The sequence below is a fragment of the Macaca mulatta genome, chromosome 3 (genome assembly GCF_049350105.2).
Source record: "Macaca mulatta isolate MMU2019108-1 chromosome 3, T2T-MMU8v2.0, whole genome shotgun sequence".
NCBI classification, from domain to species: domain Eukaryota; kingdom Metazoa; phylum Chordata; class Mammalia; order Primates; family Cercopithecidae; genus Macaca; species Macaca mulatta.
In genome coordinates, this window is record NC_133408.1 from 94,306,042 (window position 1) to 94,327,410 (window position 21,369).

The 21,369-nt window shown below is 41.6% G+C and overlaps 1 protein-coding gene across 2 annotated transcripts in view; it reads right to left on the bottom strand.

The window, feature by feature from the left end:
- Positions 1–21,369, bottom strand: part of BMPER (BMP binding endothelial regulator) — a 245,928-nt gene that overhangs the window by 159,308 nt on the left and 65,251 nt on the right. For both annotated transcript variants that reach the window (XM_015133741.3, XM_015133740.3), the window contains exon 6: positions 17,097–17,179. In XM_015133741.3, coding sequence (XP_014989227.2) covers positions 17,097–17,179 — 83 coding nt within the window. The remainder of the gene's footprint in view (positions 1–17,096; positions 17,180–21,369) is intronic.

Here is a 21,369-nt window from a genome sequence, read left to right on the forward strand (position 1 = left end):
TCAGTTCAGTAGGGAGTATCTGGTAGTAGGGGGATTTAGGAGCAAAGCAGGGTTACCATTTTAATAGGAAAGACGTCACTATGCAGGTGACTTTCAAGCATATCTGGCTCCTTCATTTCCTTCAAGGAGCTGAAGAAGTCAGATATGTGGGCATCTGGGGAAGAGTCTTCCAGACAGAACATTCAAATACAAAAGAACTAAGGTGAGAACATGCTTGGCACATTCAAGGAACAGCAGGGAGCCCAGAGGGTCTGGAATAAGTATATGAGAGTATATTAGTCCATTTTCACACTGCTATAAAGAAATACCCAACACTGGGTAATTTATAGAGGAAAGAGGTTTAATTGACTTACACCTCTACATGACTGGGGAGGCCTCAGGAAACCTACAATCATGGCAGAAGATGAAGGAGAAGCAAGCACCTTCCTCACAAGGCAGCAGGAGAGACAGAGCACAAAGAGGGAAGCGCCAGAGACTATCCGAACAACCAGGTCTTGTAAGAGCTCACTATCACGAGGATATCATGGGGGAAATCGCATCCATCATCCAATCACCTCCCACCAGATCCCTTCCTCAACACACAGGGATTACAACTTGGATTACAATTCAAGATGAGATTTTGGTGGGGACACAGAGCTAAACGATATCAGAGGGAGAGTCTTGGAAGATAAGGTTGAGGGTAGAGGGGAGCTCTGGCTTTAACTTGGAAAAATAATAGATGATGCCATTAGATAATCTAAAGCAGAGGGGGACATGACCCTTAGAAAAGATCGTTCTGGCTGGTAATTAACTTTCGCTTTCACTTTCATCCTGATCTCTCCACACAGTATCAGTACCAACTGGGTAGAGAATATCAACATGGGATGTGATGGCATTAAGTGGGAGGGAGGAGGAAGGGTCCTGTTGAGCATGAACATAAGACCTGCTCCTTCCTTCTCCCTCAAGATTGGTTACACTTGCACTGTCCAATATGGTAGCCACCAGCCACATGTGTGATTGAGCATTGGAAATGTGTTTAGCCTGAAATAAGAAGTGCTGTAAGTGAGAAATACATACTGGAATTTAAAGTCTTAGTACAAAAATAAAGACAATGTAAGATATTCCATTAATATTTTTATAATGATTACATGTTGAAATGATAATATTTTAATATATGGGGTTAGGTATGGTGTATTATGAAAATTATTCACCTTTTTAAACTTATGTTAATGCAAAATTAATTCAACTTTTTAAGAAGTTATAGTAATTCAGCTACCAGAAAAATAAAAATTGCATATATGGCTCACATCATATTTCTACCAGACAGTGCAAGATTAGAATATAACTAGAATGGTGGCAGACCTTCCCATCATAAACAGGTACTAAATAAAGTGCAGTCGATACTTACATGAAGAAAAGAAATGATTCAGACTACAAACCACTATCTCCCTATGCATAGCCTTCTGTATGAAGGGCAGTAATTGTAGACAGCAAGAAGGCATTTGGTAGGTTTCTCCTCAGTAAACCAAACCAGAAAACTTAGGCTTCAAATATTTGGGTTTGATATAAAACTGAGTGTCCTAAAGAGTGAATTTAAGCAGTGACCATAAAAAATACAACAGCTAAAATCACTCAGCTATGCAGGAAAAGGAGTCACCTACCTACTAGATGCTGGCTAGTAGGCACAGCATGTATCATTCCATGAAATCCTCACAACCATCTGGGTCTTCTTTTATTTAAAAAAAAAAAAAAAAAAAAAAAAAAAAAAAAAGAAGGGTGGGACTCTCTCAGGTTCCAAAGCCCTAGAGTTTTACTGAAAGTAACTCTTTCATTTCTATGTTGAGAAGCAAGGGATCTTAACTTTTTTGTTTTGCCTCAAACTTTTTATGCATGAAATGGCTTCATAGGTCCTATCTGCTGCGGCGACCATGTTAGAGATGGAGGAAGAGAACAGAAGGTTCCTGGGTATTGCTTGCCAGGAAAGTGAGGCTCGGAGCTGTACACTTATTTGCTCGAGGAGCAGAGCTGAGTGGAATCCCTGTCTGACCAACTCCAGAAACCATGTTCCACCCACCAGGGCACCCTGGCCTCACCGGGGCCAGATCCCAGGTAGAATATATGGAACTTGTGAGGTGGCCCCTGACTGTAAGACTCCGATCATGGGACCCCAACTCATAGAAAATTCAGGTCTCTTTTGTACAACATTTGGACAACACCTAGAATGGGGAAGCAACAAGGATTAACACAGAGAAGAAAGCAACACCTTAATATCTGCACAGGTCTCAAGGAACCAACGCTGCCAAAAACAGCAGGGGACTCTGTCTCCTTAGAGAACCTCAAAGCTCTTCCAAAAATCATCAATCTTACATGGCCTGGTTTTATACTAATGTGGAGGCATATCATGCTATTGGAATGCCTTTCCTTTCTGAGCTAGGAACATAAGATTGTATGACAAGCATAGAAATATAAGGTCCACCCATTCAGCAGCATCAGCGATACAGTCCTGCAACAGGAGGTCTCATCCTGGCTCTCAACATTGTCCTACTTTATTGTCTTCTCCTTGCCTTCAGGAGAAAAAGGAAAGCTTCCTCTACCTCTAATTGCGTTTCTGCAAACAGAACCCATAAATCCATTTCATGAGTGAAGAACTTCATGTCCTCCAAAATGGATGAAAGCCTCTTGCTCTTTATCCTAGATATACATGTGGTATCACACATGTCTTAGTAATTCAGAGAAACTTTATTATGTAAGAGTCTTTTTAGTTTTTTAATACAATAAGCTGTACCATGGCCACAATCATAAGACTTTTTGCATCTTTTAATATAATTTATGATAATATTGACTATTTAAAAATGTGTATGACTGCACTTGTAAAAACTCCCATGTCCCAAAAAAAGAGTAAATTTTACAGTATATAAATTCAGAAGTAAAATTTAAGATGTACGTTTTAAAATGTATCAGTGACCTATAAGAAAAAATTTTTCCATTAACTGGTATTTAGAGTCAGTCAAATAATTCGCGTCCTGGGAAAGTGAAGGCCCTTTCTGAATTGGGAAATTATAGAATTGTAGAACTGAAAAGATTCTAACAAGTCCTTATTTTACTGATGGGGAAACTGAGTCCCAAAGGGGTGAGTGGGAAGGTTCCGGGTCACATAACTAGCCATTGGTAGAGGTAGGACAGGACCACAGGTCTCCTCACTCCCAGGACAGTGGCCTTGTGTTCACCACAATCCCCCCACGGTACACAGAATCCATCATCATGCCCAAAGCCCGGAACAATCTAACAGCAAAGGCAAAACTTTTAAAAATCCCAAACACTTCACTGCATTTTTCCTAAGTCTTGGTCAAATTATTTTACTTAATGATAGAAGTTTGAGATAAACACACAGTTTGGTTATAAATGAAATCTTGCTTCAATCTCTGAAAATTTCTGTGTTGGAAAAAAAAATTCTCTTACAATCTCATGTTTTTCTGGGCATATGTTCTGTCCGTTCAGTTAGTGGGCTTAGTTATTAGAGACAGCTGTGTCTATTGTTTATGAATATTATGGATGCTGAAAACCTAATAACAAAACCCAAAATTCTCAATAGTCCTCTCCCTCTCCTGTTCTTGAACTTGACACTGAAAAGAAATGCATTTCCCATCAATGTCAAAAAAGAGTCACTCCTAGCATTCGCCAATCACATTCATCACCCCAACTGGTGGGGAAAAGATCCCTAAAGTCAACCCAGCCCTATAATCCAATATGTGACAGGATACTAAATGCTTGTTTCATCAAATGACAGCATGACAAAAATTAAGATCTGTATCAGTATGAATAATGTAATGAGAGTAATTTTTAATATTCATTTTGAAATTAAAAAGTAACTTTTCTATTATTAAACGTTAGTTCTTAAAATATGACCAAAGGATACTCCTTCATAATGAGTAACTGCTTTTGTTAATGTTTGACTACATTACACATTTATATTTAATCAAGCCAAAAATGAAACAGCTACCTTCCTCCTTTTGCCTAAAGAGAATGGCATGGATAAACTATAGTTTTCCTTTTTATTCATTATGGATATCAAGTTTTTCTATTGTTGAATTCTAGCAATAGTCAGAGGTTTAAAAAGTCCTCACATAGTTTTGTAATTTAACATCTGGAGCATAATGTGGTTAATCATGATCACATTGTCTGACTCTGTGTATCATAGAGAACAGAAGAGAGGCACAAGAGGAAAAAAAAAAAAAAAGTAGTAGTATTCTGTGATAGATGTGTTTGACACTGGAGCTGACTCCTGGTCACTTCTACCTGACATGGGGCCCTGTATATGGAAGATGTACCCAGATCACAGAGGCCGTGTCCTCTCCAAATGGCAAAGTCTGCTCAGTATTTCAAGCTGGCTCTTCTAAACCACAGCTCGAGATCTTAGGTGGATTTCAGAAGGATGAGTCACTGCGTATGACTCAGTATAGGCTCAGAGATGGGCTTGAGAAGGGAATGTTGGATGGTGCAGAGGAAGTATTCTTCTCCTTGTGTGTTTGTGGTTCAGCATCCTCCAATCTTTAGGGAGGATTGTGGCTCCCTGAGATGCAAACACATCGAGGCTCACACACCAAACAAGTGGTACCATTTAAAATTCCACTCTGAGGGAATGGTGGTAATTGAAGCCATTCACAGGCCCACAAAAGCACTGCCACCCTCCAAATCGAACATTTGAATGACATTTAAAAGGTGCCAAAATGTGTAATCAATTCATTCAAAAGATATTTCCTGAATATCTAGTGTGTGCAAAATTCTGGGATAGTTATTTGAGGAGAGACTAAGATAGCGATGAAAATGAGTCATGGTACTTTACTAATACCAGGCTATCGTGCAGAGTGCCTGATGGGAATGGAAGAGGGGAAGCTCAAGTAGAACCAGGGACAAGGAAGTGGAAGCAGGCGGGGAAGGAGAAGGAACGGAAGGGCACAGGAGGGGAGGGGAGCCATGAAGCACAAATGAGCAAAGGAGCAGGGAAAGCAGCAGGCCCAGAGGTACCAAACTGATTTTTTTAATGAAGTTATCTGGGTAACAATGGAGAAAAAGAACAGAAAGTTCTGGAAATGTCCTAAAGTACTCTGAGACTAATATTTTATCCTATTTTGTTGAACAAAAAAAGATTTCTTTTATTTTCATTAATGAATATTTCCATCCTCATCCTCTCACAACACAGAATGATACATTCTTAGACATGCTGCCCCCTGAGCTCACCCCCGTCCCATCCTCTTCGCACAGCTACTCTTAAGTCTCCTTACCAGCCTTTTGCAACAGTTTTGTGTGGAGCCTCTTCCTCTACAGATTTATCATGAATCTTTGATGTAACCATGCTCATTTAAACCATGAATATTTTCCTACAGCCTTCAAGATGGACATCAAGATCCAACTAGGAAGGTAGAAAAGTTCTAGACTGTAGAACTCATTTTCAAGAACATGGATACTCAAATCAACAGCTGTAAGACTATTTAGCTAAATATTCACTGTTTCCTATGTGTAAGACACTGTACTCAACGTGTGAGGTACATTATGCCTGTCTACTAGGAACTTAAAATCTGAAACCCAGAACAACATCCTGGGAAAAGTAGAAAGAGACGGGCAGAGGAGCCCAAATGAGAACCAGGCTTGGAGAGTAGGGGTATACTGGATAGTTCTCTTTCTGACCCAAGAAGGAAAGAGAGAAGACTGGAGAGGTTAGGAGGCTGCAGAGCCATGAGTACGAGAGGAAGCACTATAGAAACTCAAAACAATGACTCATCAGTATGGGAGCAGGTACAGAGGGTCACAATCTCAAAATGAAGGAGTTAGAGATGGAAAAGAAGGAGTTTAAATAAAGAAAAGTCTTGGACCAAATAAATGTGGGAACTGACAATGCTGACTCACTTTTCTGTTTTTTAATATATTTGGATCAAGATTTGAGAAATAAAGATTGGAAGAAGACATGGGATTTTAGCAAACTATGCCGTTATCCACCATGCCATATGCACGCTAAGGTCAAATGGCACACAAAGCACTGTTTCAGTGTTTTTAAACACATCTTAACACATCAAGCAGAGGATTAAGGTTCTTCATACACATATAAACTTCAATAAAACTTTAACTACCCAATAGAAAAATTAGAAATAAAAACACAATTTATAGAAAAAAACACAAATGGAACATTTGAAAAACATATGGAAAATGCTCAGTTTCAGAAGCCAAATGCCATGAAAACAAGATTCCCAAATGGAAAATAGTTATGGTACAGAAAATATATAGTATACATCTTTACACTGCTTACTGGAGTAGGAATTAAGTCATCGATTTGAAGTACTTCAGCAACACACATACACATACCTTAAGATATTTGATTCCTTGACCCACTAATTATAGAACTTAGCCAAAGGAAATAATGAGAGAAACAAAAAGATTAATTTTCAAAGATACCTGTCACATTATTCATAAGAGTAAAAACTGAAAATGTTAATTTTATAACAGAAAATTATGAAATTATGGTTTTATGGAAATATTATGTAGCCATTAAAAGTATTCTCAACTTTTTCATGAAATGGAGACATATTCACAATATAATGTTAAATGAAAATAACAAGGATATAAAACTACCTACAGAATTGTATGTACATATGGAGGGAAAAAAGTTACAAGGAAACATATTAAATCACATTAACAGTAGTTATCCCTGAGTTGTACAATTATTTTCAATTCTCAATATATCTAGGCTTTTAAAAATTATCATACAATGCTTTACATGCGGCAGAAGAAAGGCTGCATTATGGTTTTATTTTCACAAGTCAATAGATTGTATTTGGCTGAAAAGGAAAAGTGAATTCCTCTTCATTTTTGAATGCTCAAGGCCTAATATAGTGTGTAACACAGAATAGACCCTCAAACATGGTTAAGCTAACAAAGGACTGGCTGGCTGTAGAGGCAAGACAGAGATACAAAGATGGAAAGAGGAATGGACAGATAGTTTTAAAAGTCTTCAGCATTTAGTAAAATTCATATCTTTTCTAGGATTTTTAGGGGATAAAAGGAACTCATAATTTGACAGACCTTAGAGAAAATAAAAGGATGAGGAAGAAAATTAAAGAAATGATCTTTTCAAGGATACAACGAAGTGAGACTTAATCAGTTGAGCTAATTCTTCTACCAACTCTAATCCCTTTTCCAAATTTCACTCACATCTATAAACACATCTACTTCTTAGACAGATAAGAGAAAGTAACTTCAAAAGCAGTGACACAATTTCTCCTTCCACCTACCAGGAGGATAAATTTACATTCTCAGAACCACTGAAAGCTATGTCTAGGTGAACCCAACTCCTCCATAAAATCTCCAAGGAGAGCTATCAAAATTAATGCTTAAACTTCAGTGGACTACTGCAAGGGAGAGATAAGCCTACTGGATAAACAATTTTTTTCTTTCTTTTTTTTTTTTTTTTTTTTTTAGATAGACTCTTATTCTGTTGCCCAGGCTGGAGCGCAGTGGCGTGATCTCAGCTCACTGCAACCTCCACCTCCTGGATTGAAGCAATTCTCCAGCCTCAGCCTCTTGAATAGCTGGGATTACAGGCACGCCCCACCAAGCCCGGCTAATTTTTGTATTTTTAGTAGAGATGGGGTCTCACCATATTGGTCAGGCTGGTCTTGAACTCCTGACCTCGTGATCCACCCACCTCAGCCTCCCAAAGTGCTAGGATTACAGGCATAAGCCACTGTACCCAGCTGGGTAAACACTTATTTTTATCTATCTTTGGACGCAGAGGCAATGAGGGTGGCTCTGCCCAGAAACTATCACATTTTCTTTGCGTATGCATAACTTCTTGGTAAGGAGATGCATTATAGATTATGTTTCAATTTTCCAACTTACCTGAGGGTAACAGGTATGTGTTCTTCACCCACACTGGCATTATGGTGACAAAGGCTTGGGCTCAATGCCCAAGGGTGAAATCTGGTATGAGTTTAAACTTCCTTAGACACGTGAACTTTGGAGAGACGAAGTGTAATTTATTATTTTATTGTGTTAATATTTCTTGCACCAGATTTGGGTTTTTTCCCCAATGTTTGCATCACCATTTTATCTCCCTCAAAATGACTGGTTGTTCTTCACTCCATAGACTCAAATGCCATTTCCCAGTTTCAAATCTCCACCAACAATTATAGATAATATCTCAAAATTACATTGGTTGGTGCAGGGAGAGTATAGACAGAGAGAAATGACATGGAGCGTTACAATCAGGCAGTTTAGGGCTTCAGTTCTTGCTAGCTTTTTGACTTTAGGAAGGCTATTAAACTTCTCAGAAGCTTGGGTTTGGCTTTTTTTTAAAAAAAAGAAGCTAAGACCTTCTAGGCTGCAGAACAATTGTGAAAATTAACAGTATATACTATATGTACCTGGCACAGGGAACACATTCAGTAATAATAACTATTATTATCAATAATTCCTCGATAAATAAATCATTTATGGATTTCTTTTCAAACCATGCATTTTCATATAAATGCTCAAATGTCAAAGAAACATTTCTTTTCCAACTTTTTCCCTGTTGTGCTCATTATGAAGTCGATGTCTCCCGGTGTAGAAGAATAGCTTTACAGAATATTTCAGCTACAAACAAATTATATAAAGAAATAATCATAAGGAACCACAAGCCATTAAAATAAAAACATACATGAGGGTTAAAATTTAGGATTTGTCCTGAAAACATTTAAGTCCAGGATGAGGTAGAATTTAAAATATATAACAATTATTCCCAATATTTTTAATATAAAAAAAATTGAGCCCCCTACTGGTTTCAGGAACTTGCTAAAAGTACTCAACTTGCTGAAAGTACAGTCTAGTAACACAGATAACTATGCTCGTGAATGTTTTAAGATGTGATTTAAAGCTCTTGCCTTACTGTTTTCTGTAATTCTAAACTAACATACCATGAAATTTTCCCAGTCCAAATCAAGCCCTCACACTGAATGACCCCTCTTAAGCCAGATCCCCTAAAACCTCATCCCAACTTTGCCCTCTTTCTTCCAAAAAGCTACTAAGGCTCTGTCAAGGTAATGATCAATGACTATGGTAGGCAATTAATTCAGCTGTGCCTTATAAACAGGTCATTTTGGTGGTATTTTCAAGAAACCAGAATTTGACATCCCATAACAATAGTTGTGCATTTGCGGATTCAATCTAATGACAATGGCATTACAATAGACCTTCCGCTAGAAGCCTTGGCCGACAGGTAAACCACAACTATTCGGATTCTTTCTAATTAAAACACCAAGATTCACAAGCTCGTTGTCCAGTCACAAAACAAGCAGAACACCAGCTACTTTTCTCAGCAAGTTGAAGGCCCCTCCTAGTGGCCAAGTGCTATCCAGACCTTTAAGAAAACACTTTTTTTTTCAATTGACTGTTCAAAATCAAGACCTTTTTGTCCTCAGGGTGATGGTACATCCATAGCGCAAAATGGAACACTGCAGCAATTACACCAATATTTCAGACTAGTTTTGAAAACTCCTCTGGGGCTTTTTGGCCCACACTAGTTAGATAAACTGCCCACATTGATCTAATTTGCTCAATAATTGCTCAATTCTCTAATTTATTGCCCAGATGTAGCCAAATTTCTCCCTGTGGACAGGGAAGATATATTGACAGCTTATGACTAAAATGCATCAAATTGCACATACTATTGCAAGTAAGGCAGAGGCCATGAGAGAGGGTTTAGGCACCGAAGGTCCCAAGTCCCCAAGTCAAAGGAGAAACAGCACAGTCGGGCACCACGTGACCACAGAAATGATGAGGCATCTCTTTGCTTCCTACTACAGAGAACCGCTATCTGAGCTGGAGACGCTGGAGCAGGAGGAGGTCAGTCATGTCTCCCATATACTTCAGAGCAAGGTCAACTCTGAGGATAGTGGATTCTACTCTTTCAAAAGCTCTGCCACAGTGAGTGGCCCTGATCGTTGGTGACTGCTTCCTGCCACCACAGCTTCCGGCCACCAGAACTTGTAGGGATCTTTGAGACCTAGGAACACTTTTCAAACAAGACATCCTCAGGGAAGTCATACACATTCCATACCAAACAATTTATCATAAGCTCTACAGCAGCTGACATGAATCCCTCTTCCTTTCTGAGCTCATCCACGATGACATGCATCTCTCTCTTCTCTCCTGACTTGGTGAAGACTAAATGTTTGGGGTGGGTGGGGAAAGTAGGAGAGACAGAAGAGAAGCAGTGGGGGAAAAGAAGGAAAATAAAAACCAGCATCCATTCGTTCATGAATTCAGCAAATTATTATGTATACTCGTTATGTGCCAAGCACGGAAGATACAGTCACCATTTTACCCTAATGGATGGAGTTAAATAAAACCATCACAAACAAAAATATCTAATTACAAATCATTTTCGATGTTTGGAGAGTAAAGTATGGGGTGCTATAAAAGAGTCTCCCAACAGGAAGTGATCTGGTCTTGGGAATCAGAACAAGCTTCCCTAAAGAAGGAATGTCTGGGCTTTGCAGTGCCGCATGAGTGGGTGGAGACTGTCTAGGTATAGGGCGATGGGAAGGAGAAATGGGAGGAAAAAGAAAAAGCAGCCTAAGTAAAAGCCATGAGATATAAGGCCAGTGCTTCTCAAACTTTATTTGGAAAATGAACCTCTGGGATCATGTGGAATGGCAGATTTCAATTCAGTGGGCCTGGAAGAGGGACAAGATGCCGCATTTCTAACGAGCTCACAGGTGAGACCCACGTTGCTGGTGGGAGTCCTCCCTTTGTGTAGCAAGGATGGAGAGGTTCTGTCTGAAGGCCAGAGTGGCCAGAGCAGAGAGGACAAGGATGAGGGACAGTGATGAAGTCAGAGAGGTTGACAGAGGCTGGACCCTGCCTGGCTGCTCAGAACATCTTCAAGAATCCAGTCTAAGAGACAGGGAAGCCATGAGGATCTCCATTTTCTTTGCTTTCTTCAAGTAACCTTCCTTGGAGTTTCATTTTCCCTGGGAGACAGCACTTTGCAATATCTAAAGTGTAAGTGAGAGCAAAGGTGTTTATGGACTTCAGGGCTTCTAAGAGCCAATAAAGCACAGCTCCTTCATCACAGACAGCCCATTAACAACCCATGTTTATTGGTAAAACTCCTCTGAACTTAATACGCCTTTGTCAGCAAAAGTAATTGATCTTGGCCAGTTAATTTGGCTGGTTTTACAGACAGAGGACTTGCTGCTCTTTTAAGAGTGTCCTAGCACTCTGTGGGCTATTCTCCCTCCTGTAAGCAATTTCCAAGAACACTGAGCCCCTGGGGTTCTTAAAATAGTTTGGTAAAAAGAACACAAACATCTCTCATTGGCACCTTGGTCTTTAGTCTCACAACATTGAAGACAGGTTTTGCAGAAATATCTGTGCCAGCTGCTACCATTCTGTTTCCTGAAAAGTTGACTGAACAAAGCCACACAAAGCTGTTTGCTGTACAGTTAAGCAGGTAGGAAGCCAAGGTGTGCTTTAACCAACACTCAGTATACTTTATAAACTACTGTTTGCTTCAGTGTTAGGAAAGAATCCTCTTTCCATTTAAAAATGAATACAGTGCTTATCTGCACTGAACACATCTCATAAAGAATGCACTCTAGTATGACTCAGACTGCTATATGGAACAGCTAATGGGACTCAAGCTGTCACTCCCCTGATGAATATCGGGACTCTGAAGAAGTGATTCTCTTGGCTCTTTTATTTCCATAATGGGTAAACAGGGATGATGCAGTTTAACAAGTGATGAGAAAGCACTACGTTTTCTGAGTGAGTCATGATGATAGTCACACCTAAAAATGTTAGGTCTGCTTCTGGAATGGATAAGAGCAAAAGGTTGTGAAATCCCCTCCAGATAATCCGCAAATGTTATCATGTTCTCAATTGTCTGGAATGTCATAGAGATGGACCAGCTGAAACCAGGATGTACAATCATGTGTGAGGCATTTGTTTCATGATCTCAGGAATCCATCTCAATAAGACAGTGTCTTCCTGGTGGTCTGCCTCTCTGTCACCACATCACAAAAACATCAGTAGACAGATTTTCACAAATTCAGAGAGTGTAACTAAGTGGGTTGGACCACAAATACAAGCCACATGGCATATACAAGCCACTTGCCAGTGGGGACACCATGAAGAGTTTGCAGTTCATCCACTGGAGCTGGATAATACCCCCGAGGGATGCTTCACACACACACACACAATTCCCTAGGGTGTGCCCCCAAGGCAAACAGTAAGCTAGTGATAAGGGGATATCTGACCAGAGTTACTCTCCCAGGCAAGAATAGGCTGGCCAGCTTGGAAGGGCAGAAGCTACAGGATGGAAGAGGAAACATTACTCTTTCTTAGTGTACTACATCAAAAGACAGCAATAGGAAAGAAGAACGGGGACAACATTGTTGAGCACCTGCCAGTGGTGCTAAGCACGGAGGAAGAGGGAGAGAAAGATGGCAGGGAAGCTATAGCAAATGAGAGCCATGGAGCCTCAGGAATACAAAAGAGAAAACATTTGCTTCTCCTTGGGGGAATCATGTTCTCAGGGAGTTGCAGTGGGGTGGTGATAACAGACTTGGAAAGGTCAAGATTCACCAGGTGAGCAAGCAGAAGAAAGGAATTACAGACAGGGTAGCAGCATGAGCAAAGGACTGGAGGCAAAAGAGAGTAATAGGTTTGGGGAAAAGCTAATGGCTTAGTCTTCCAAACATGTTTATGCATATGTGTGTATGCATATGCGTCTGCACATATACGCATACATATTCAAAAATATATGAATGTATAGATGTTTACGTGCATATATATGGACACATATGCACACATATATATGTTGTAGCTGACTCTGTTGCTGCCGTACCCACATCCTCTCACCCTTACCACTTGGTGCATGCACATGCCCACACTTCTAACTTCCAGTCCAGTTAGTCCCTGATGATATTTTGACTTAAGCGATATGGATTCAGTAGAATATGTACTTTTGAATATCCATACAACTATTCTGCTTTTCACTTTAAGTACAGTTTTTAAGAAGCTTAATGAGCTATTCAATACTTTATTATAAAATAGGCTTTGTATTAGATGATTTTGTCCAACTATATGCTAATACAAATGTTCTGAGCATGCTGAAGACAGGCTAGGCTAAGCTACAGTGTTCAGTAGGTTAGGTGTGTTAAATGCATTTTTAACTGAAGATATCTTCAACTTACAATGCATTTATCGGAGCATAATTCCACTGTAAGTTGAGAAATATCTGTTGTTGTGTTTCTTCCTCTTGCTGCTAAAGACCACTCTGCCACTTGAGGGGTAGGCTGGAAATGCTACCCAATCAAGACCCCCAGGAGCAGCCCTCAACCAAAGCCTGGTTGGAGTTGGTGTGTAGACATTTCAGTTCTCTCCCTCCTTCAGTGAAAACATTCTGAGGCATGAATTTTACACTGGCTTCCAGACTTTCCCCAGCAAGACTAAGCTCTGGTCACACACAATGGTAGCTCACTTGGTGTCAAAGTCTATTTGTACTATTATAACAAAATATCTGAGAGTGGGTAACTTATAAAGAACAGGAATTTATTTCTCACAGTTGTGAATGCCGGGAAGTCCAAGATCAAGGTGCTGGCAGGTTTGGTGTCTGGTGAGGGCTGCTCTCTCTGCTTCCAAGATGGCGCCTTGTTGCTGCAACCTCCAAAGATGAGGAACGCTGTGTCCTTACATCGCAGGAGTGACAGAAGGGCAAGAGAGATGAACTTCCTCCCTCAAGCCCTTGTATAAGGACACCTGGCCATTCATGACAGCAGAGACTTCGTGGCTTAATCACCTCCTAAATGTCCCACCTCTTAATACCACCACAATGGCAATTAAGTTTCAACCGAGTTTTGGGGGACATTCAGACCATAGCACTTAGTGACATTCCCTCAACTGGCTGCTTCTTCATCCTTGTCTCCCCTCCACACTCTTCTGCCCATGCCTTCTGTATCTCCCAAACAAACTACTTACACATATATACTTGTCTCAGGGTCTGTTTCTGGGGCATCCAATCTTAAACATGTGTATGTTAGAAATGTGTTGAGAAGTATCTTAGAAATGTGTATGTTTGTATTTGTATTTATAGGCATGTTTTTATATACTTATATATATGTGTGTGTGTGTAGATACATGCAATTATAGATATAGAGATACACAAACAAATATATAGTCACATAAATACTATATACATGCTCCAGTGCACAATAGGTTTATATTTCTCTATATATACATCTTTCTATTTTTACCAAAGCAAAACAGGTTTTTACATACAGTCTTCATTTGTACAAGGGAAGCTGCAGCCTAACATTATGAACACCCCTCCGGCAGCCTCCTCAGTGGGGAATGTGGCCTCGCACAGGTCCCATCTAAAACCCTTCTTCAGCTTTGCCTCCTCACGCAGCAAGACGGCACCCCACACCTGCACGCACCTCACATGCCAAAGCTTCCAAGCTGGCTGCCAGGGCAACACTGGCAAACTCCATGCCTCCTAGTTAAACTCCATGCCTCCAGGCCATACATTTGGAATATTCCATTCTAAAGTGAACAACTCCACAGTTACCATCCTCAAGAGAGGGCCGTTTGCTGCCAAGACATTACTTTTTATTTTAGTGTACTCCATCAAAAGGTAGCAAAAATGAAAGAATATTAAAAACCAGATTATTTTACTAACAAGCTACCAAAAAGCGAGCTTACACCTCAAATGTGTGTGTTCATAAAAGAAAAACAGCTCTCATGACACTCCCCATACCCAAGCTGGTACACAAATGTCCTATCCTCAAGCAAGAACTCCATTGCCTCTCCCATTTATTCTGTTAATCTAAAGACTGATATCAGGAACATAACCAAAGTCATCAGTCGCCCTTTGAGTGCTGAGGGTGGCACTGCAGAAAACTAGAAAGAATACAGGAATACATGAAATTAAATACAAGGATATGAGAAAGGAATAGACTCCAGGTCTGGCAAGAACTCACTAGGCAGGAAAACTTGGTGTTTCATTCATCATGCATTGTGTTTAGAAACATATGAAATTAAAACGCCTGCAGTACATTTTGGTTTGTGACCCCTGTACATATCATCTCTAAGTTCATTTCCAGTTCCAGCACTGGAGAACTCGGCTGGCTGTCATTGGTACAGCTGCAGGAACTTTCCATTTTCTTTACCACCTTCTAAATTTCCTCTCCAAGGAGGCTCAGCTGCCTGACCTTGGCACACCTTTACCCAGAAAGGCAGTTCGTTCAGATGCACATTTACAATTTCCTATTGAAATATGCCTTGTTTTTTCTCAGCCTACTCCCAGAAGCATAAGATTATTTTTAAAAAATTATCAGAAAGCTGCATAGTTTACAGTATGGAAGAAATAAAATTGAGAAATGGATAATATTTAATGGCAAATAGAAATCATTTACATAAAAAATAAAGCTATTTAGGCCAGGCATACTGGCTCACACCTGTAATCCCAGCATTTTGGGAGGCTGAGGCGGGCAGATCACTTGAGGTCAGGAGTTCCAGACCAGCCTGGCCAACACGGTGAAACCCCATTTCTACTAAAAATACAAAAATTAGCCAGGCATGGTGGCGCATACCTGTAGTCCCAGCTATGCGGGAGGCTGAGGCAGGAGAATCACTTGAATCTGGAGTCAGAGGCTACAGTGAGCTGACATAGCACCACTGCACTCCAGCCTGGGAGACAGAGCAAGACTCTGTCTCAAAAAATAAAAAATCAAAATTAGCAGGAGAGGAACAACATGGCGATTGAGTTGGAATATGCAAGCTCATGGCTATTTTCATGAGTACTTTGTGTTTTTTATATATTATTATATACGTGATGTATATTATGTATATTGCATATGTTTTATATCTAGATATATAGACACATACATATATACTCTCTTCCTCCCTCCCTTTCTTTTTACCTCCTTCTACCCCATACAAAAGTCATATTTCCTTGGTCATATTTCCTCTAATCTGTATTCTCTAGGTTGGGTGCATGTGTACTGAAGGGAGGAGGAAAGATTTTCAAAAAGACATGTAGAGAAACAACAAATGCTATGATTTATGATGATCCACATATGATTCTGTTTTGGTGAAATTAGGATGCTAGAGTTACCCATGTATTTTCCTTTTAATATTCTGAGATGCAGACTGAGTCACAAGTGACTTGGAAAATGTATGTTCTTTATTATAACAGATTAAAAGCTTAAAAAATAGAGTTTGTACTAATTCCCTACTGTAAATAACTTGGAGCAGCTGGTTAAGACTAGATTCTCTGTCACTACCACCACCACTGACTTCACCCTAAATTTAACATATATTAATGAAAAAGATCCCTTTAAAATAATAGCATGTGCCAAGTTCTTTTTTATATCTAAGCTTGTTGGAGAGATCGTTAGTATATGGCTTAGAATTCAGTAATGCTTGGAAAGACAAGCCTATGACTTCGTCTGATTCCTCCTCTGCCCTGAACCCACCATTTCAGGCGATTTCCTCCTATCCACTCTGCAACCTGTAAATGAGCAGCCCTCAAACCAGGTTCTCACCCCTCAGGATGCACAGAAGCAAGCTGTGTTTGTCCCCATCACTTTTTATTTGGCTGCACTAAAAAAACAAGCAGCTGCCGCAGTAAGAAGCTCCTCAACCCCTGAGGAACAGAAAATCCACGCTTTCCCCAAAAAAAGGAGGCACATGGAGGAAAGGCAGCCTCTCTTCCTCATGCTTCGGAGCGGAGTTTCTCTATCGGGAGCAAGTTTGCCCTCCATGGGCCAATGGGTGGTATGCAGACATTGGTGGTGGTATAGCTGGAGGGGTTTACTGGCACCCAGTTGGTGGAGCCAGGGGACCCTGCTAAACATCCTGCAATGCACAGGACAGGCCCATGAAGAAGAATTTCCCAGCCCAGAATGTCAGTAGCACCGAGCCAGGTGGATGAGCTTTTCCCTCGGCTCCACATCAGGAGGGACTGACATTTCCCCAGAAAGGAGTCGAGGGAGAGGCTGTAGAGACCAGGGGTGCTCTTGGTGAGTACAAGCAGCGCTTAGCCCGAAGGACACCCTGCGAACATCCACAGCAGGACTTACAGTGCAGGAACACTTGGTACATTTGCTTCCTTCCGGCTGAAATTCCTCTCCTTCTTGATACTGCACACCCTCAAACACACACCCTGGAAAGCAGTGAAGAGTTTAGAATTAGGGCAATGGCCACTGTCATTCAACCTGACACAATCCTTCTATCCACAGTTCATCCATTGCCTATCTCCACCCAGCCGAGTGTCCTCTTCAACCAGTGGACAAGATTGCTGCATAGTGTGAAAAGAAAAAAACAGAGGCAAAAGATGGGCATGGGACCCAAAACCCCAAAGATCCTGGAAAACAAATAAGACATTGGAACCCAGGACAGCCCAAGGGGCAGCAGTGCACCATAGAGAGCCATGCAGGGAGCTGTGTGGTGATCATGCTGCCCACTGCCAGAGGGACCAAACCCAGAGGGGCCAGAGGAGGCAGATGGAATGCCAAGGGAGAGAAGTCAACCATGAACTCAGAGCAGATGATACCAGGGGCTCCACTCGATGAGTACCTAAGAATGGCACAGCCTCTACCACATCCTAGGTACCCCTACCTCACTCCATATCCCCAATGATCCTACAAAGTAGGGACTTTCATCACTCTTTTCACAGATAAGGAAAATGTGGCTCAGAGGGGAAAGTAACTCACCCCAGCTGGCAGGTGGCAGAGCTAGAATTAAAAATCATTTCTGACCCATCTGCTGCACTGTTCAGAGGACCAGGTACAAAGGCAAGAAGGGGCAGAGGCAGGACAGGAGGTATCACACTGGTTTTCAGCCCCACACTCTCTGTTAAAGGGGCTGTGGCCCCCTCCAAGCTTGAGCTAATAATAGGACCAAAACCCAGGAGGTGTCCCCTATTCAGAAAGATGTCCGGGACACTGCCAAATTCCAAAGAGAGGTCATAAATGGCAGGACGCACAGAGCAGACAGGAACCCTATGTCACACAGGCCATGGGACAACTATGAGTTAACAGCAAAGCCACTTTCCTCAGGACTGACCTCACAAGATGCTGGGCCAGGACAGCTGAGGTCACTTTCTCCATGGAAGACAGTGCTGGGAGCAGAGCTAGCAGTGGGCAAAACTTAGCCAAAGCAGGGTCTTGTGGAAGACTGCTCCATGCCCCTGAGAATGAGTGTTCAAGGCCTGCCAGCTAAAGACATCTGCAGAACCCACCAAGCTCTTGGAGCTGCTGGTTCCTGACAAAGAAGAATGGGCATTACCCCCACCTGATCTGGCCACTGACCTTATTCATCTTAAGCTAGATACAGAGCCCTTTGTTAAATGGAAGACATGCAGACAAGTGCTACTGAGCCTGAAGTTGCATTACCAAGTGAAACTGTGGTTTAAAAAAATGCCCCAGGCAAAAGATCTGTATTCTAGTGGCACGCAGAGTTAGCAATCAAGCAGCTCCTTGGTATTCTCAGTGATGCCAGAAGGCTTGGTAAGTGTGGGACCCTCCTAGTGGCTGTATCTCAGCACTGTTACTATGGCAAATACCCAGTCGTCTCTCTTTAAGGTGCACTTCCAACAAGGCAGCTTCAGTTCTTTCATACAGGTTTGCACCACTGATTTTGTCATACAGATTGCCAGATTAACTATAACAATCTACACTTGACCACTTAAAGGAATTTTAAATGAAAATTCTATGCAAATTGTTTCCATCACAACCCACCATTCCTGAGCAAAGAGCCCAGCGAAAAGGAAGGAGCAGTCGACCAAGAATGCCCTAAAATCTGCTTCGGGAAGAAACTGACCACGGATTACGTGTTTGTCATTACACAGAATGCCATTTCCTGATCAATGCCAGTCCTTCCGAGTGACCAAGGAGGATATCCAAGGCTTCTCTTGACTCTCCCTCTCTAGATTTACCTGAAGACTCCCTCACAAGACAAAAGATAATGCCTTGTGGATACAGTTCCTTCTGGACCCTCCAATTTGCATCCCAAAGGCTGGCCTTTGAAATTAAGAAGAGGGAATGAAATTGATTCATGACCCCATAACTGAGGACACAGAGCCTGCCCAGGTGTCAGACGGCTGGTGGGTGACACTGGCACACCAATTCTTAAAGATTTGCCTCCCAGAGCACCTGGACCTAAGCTTCTCAATTCTTGCGGTGTGTACGGGCATGGGAGGTAGTGCCCTATGGTGGTCAGAAAAGAGGAGGGGCTGGATCCCAACCCCATCTTTGGCCCTTACTCACTCACAGACCTCAGGCAGGCACTTATTCTCGGTGGGCCTAATTTCTTCTTGTGTAAACAGTAGATGGCTATGAGGACTTAGCACTGTAATATGAGCAGTCATGGAGTTCAGCCCTTTCCTTCCTAGAAACCCAACCAAAAAGAGAGTGGAAGAAGCAATGGCTCAAATATAACTTCAATTGCTGAAATAGATCACTCTGCTGTTTGTGTACCCACAGTTTCAAAGGCAGCCTGAAAATACGACTATCTTCTAAGTGAGGAGAATGTTCTACAGGGTGAAATGTCTTGGGCTTGAAGTGTTCCATTTCATTATTGTTGGTCCATGACGGATCCCATGGTTATGAGGAGGGGGCAGCTCTGAGTTGATTCTGTGTCAATAAAGCAACAGTCGGCCAGGCACAGTGGCTCACGCCTGTAATCCCAGCACTGTGGGAGGCCAAGGCAGGTGGGTCATGAGGTTAGGAGATCGAGACCATCCTAACAGGGTGAAACCCCATCTCTACTAAAAATACAAAAAAATTAGCCAGGCGTGGTGGCGGGTGCCTGTAGTCCCAGCTACTTGGGAGGCTGAGGCAGAAGAATAGCGTGAACCTGGGAGGTGGAGGTTGCAGTGAGCCGAGATCGTGCCACGGTACTCCCGCCTGGGCAGCAGAGCGAGACTCCACCTCAAAAAATAAAATAAAATAAATAAAAAATAAAGCAACAGCCTACTCAACACAACTGAATTCATATTTAAGAGCTATGACATTTTTAAATCTGTATGGTATATAAAATATGCTCTGTTATCAATGTCAGGGTTGGCTATGTATAGAAATTATCTGGGATATCTGAGACCCCAGAGTTCCTCAGAGATTCTGATGGAATTGGTCTGGGATGCAGCTTGATCATCAAGATTGATTTTTTTAAGGATTTCCAGGTGACTCTGGTATGCAGCCTGGACAACTACTGATCTCATTGAATAAAGATCCTGTAGGCATTTAAGGATACAGTTAGGCGATACAAACCTTTCAACGCATTCTGAAGGAAAAGCACTCAAGCAATCTCTGCTTGATAGACACAAAATAACTGAATAATGGAAAAAATAATGTTACTTTCAACCAGTCTTTGGCTTTCATGTAAGCTCATGAACAATACAAGCTTTACAGAAATCCCAGTGTGAAAAAGGAGCTGAATAAAGACAGCCAGGGGAGCTGAGGAGGGTTAGACATAAGTGGAAGCTGGCTATCCTTGTCATTCAAGGGTGAGAAAAGGCTGAACTCTGAAAGGGGCCATGCCTTTCAGACCGCATGGAGGAAAGCGACAGGTGCCTGAGAATGGAGCAGGAGCTCATCTCTGCAGAGTGTCCAGTGGTGCCTTAGCCACTTCACAGGAAGTTTCCAAGAACAGAAGGCCCTTTGGAGATTAACCTCAAAAGCAGAGCAGTAGTCGTATTACCACTCTGGAAAAGCACTCAGAAAACAACAACAACAACAACAACAACAACAAAATGCAGAACACCTGTCGGAGACTTTCGGCCAGTGGCTTAAGAGATCAGGAAAAATCTCTCACCTCAAAATCCCCAGGCTTGTATGTAAGGGCAGGAAAAGATGCAGGAGGCCTTTGTAATCCTGTTCAGAAAAGTAAAAGGAAACGTTCCAGCCACTGCAAAGGAAAGATCCTTTTGCTGTCAGCTAGAAAGCAGGTCCCTCTAAAAAAGACAGAGGGTTCACCTTGTTGAACCACACAGAAAACTGAGACCAGCAAAACCCTAAGCTAAATTCACTTAGGGACACAGCTCTCAGTTTTCAGAAAACATCTGGTCACCTCATCACCACGGCGAGCTCTGGCCAGGATTTTGCAATATGAAGCAGTAAAAAGACATTTCTGGAAGCCAGAGAAAGCCACAGCCTTTTCTTCCAAAATAAGCATTACCTGTGGCTCTGTGTAGTGGAAAGCAGACCTCGGAGCCTGGAGAACCTGCATGCCAAGACCTCCAGCACATTGCATTCATGCTGGGCACACCAAGGAGGCCAAGCGGATATTTCTATGCAAAGGAGCTCGCTCTCTAAACCCATTAGGTACACACATGTAAAGGGAAGAAAATTTCCA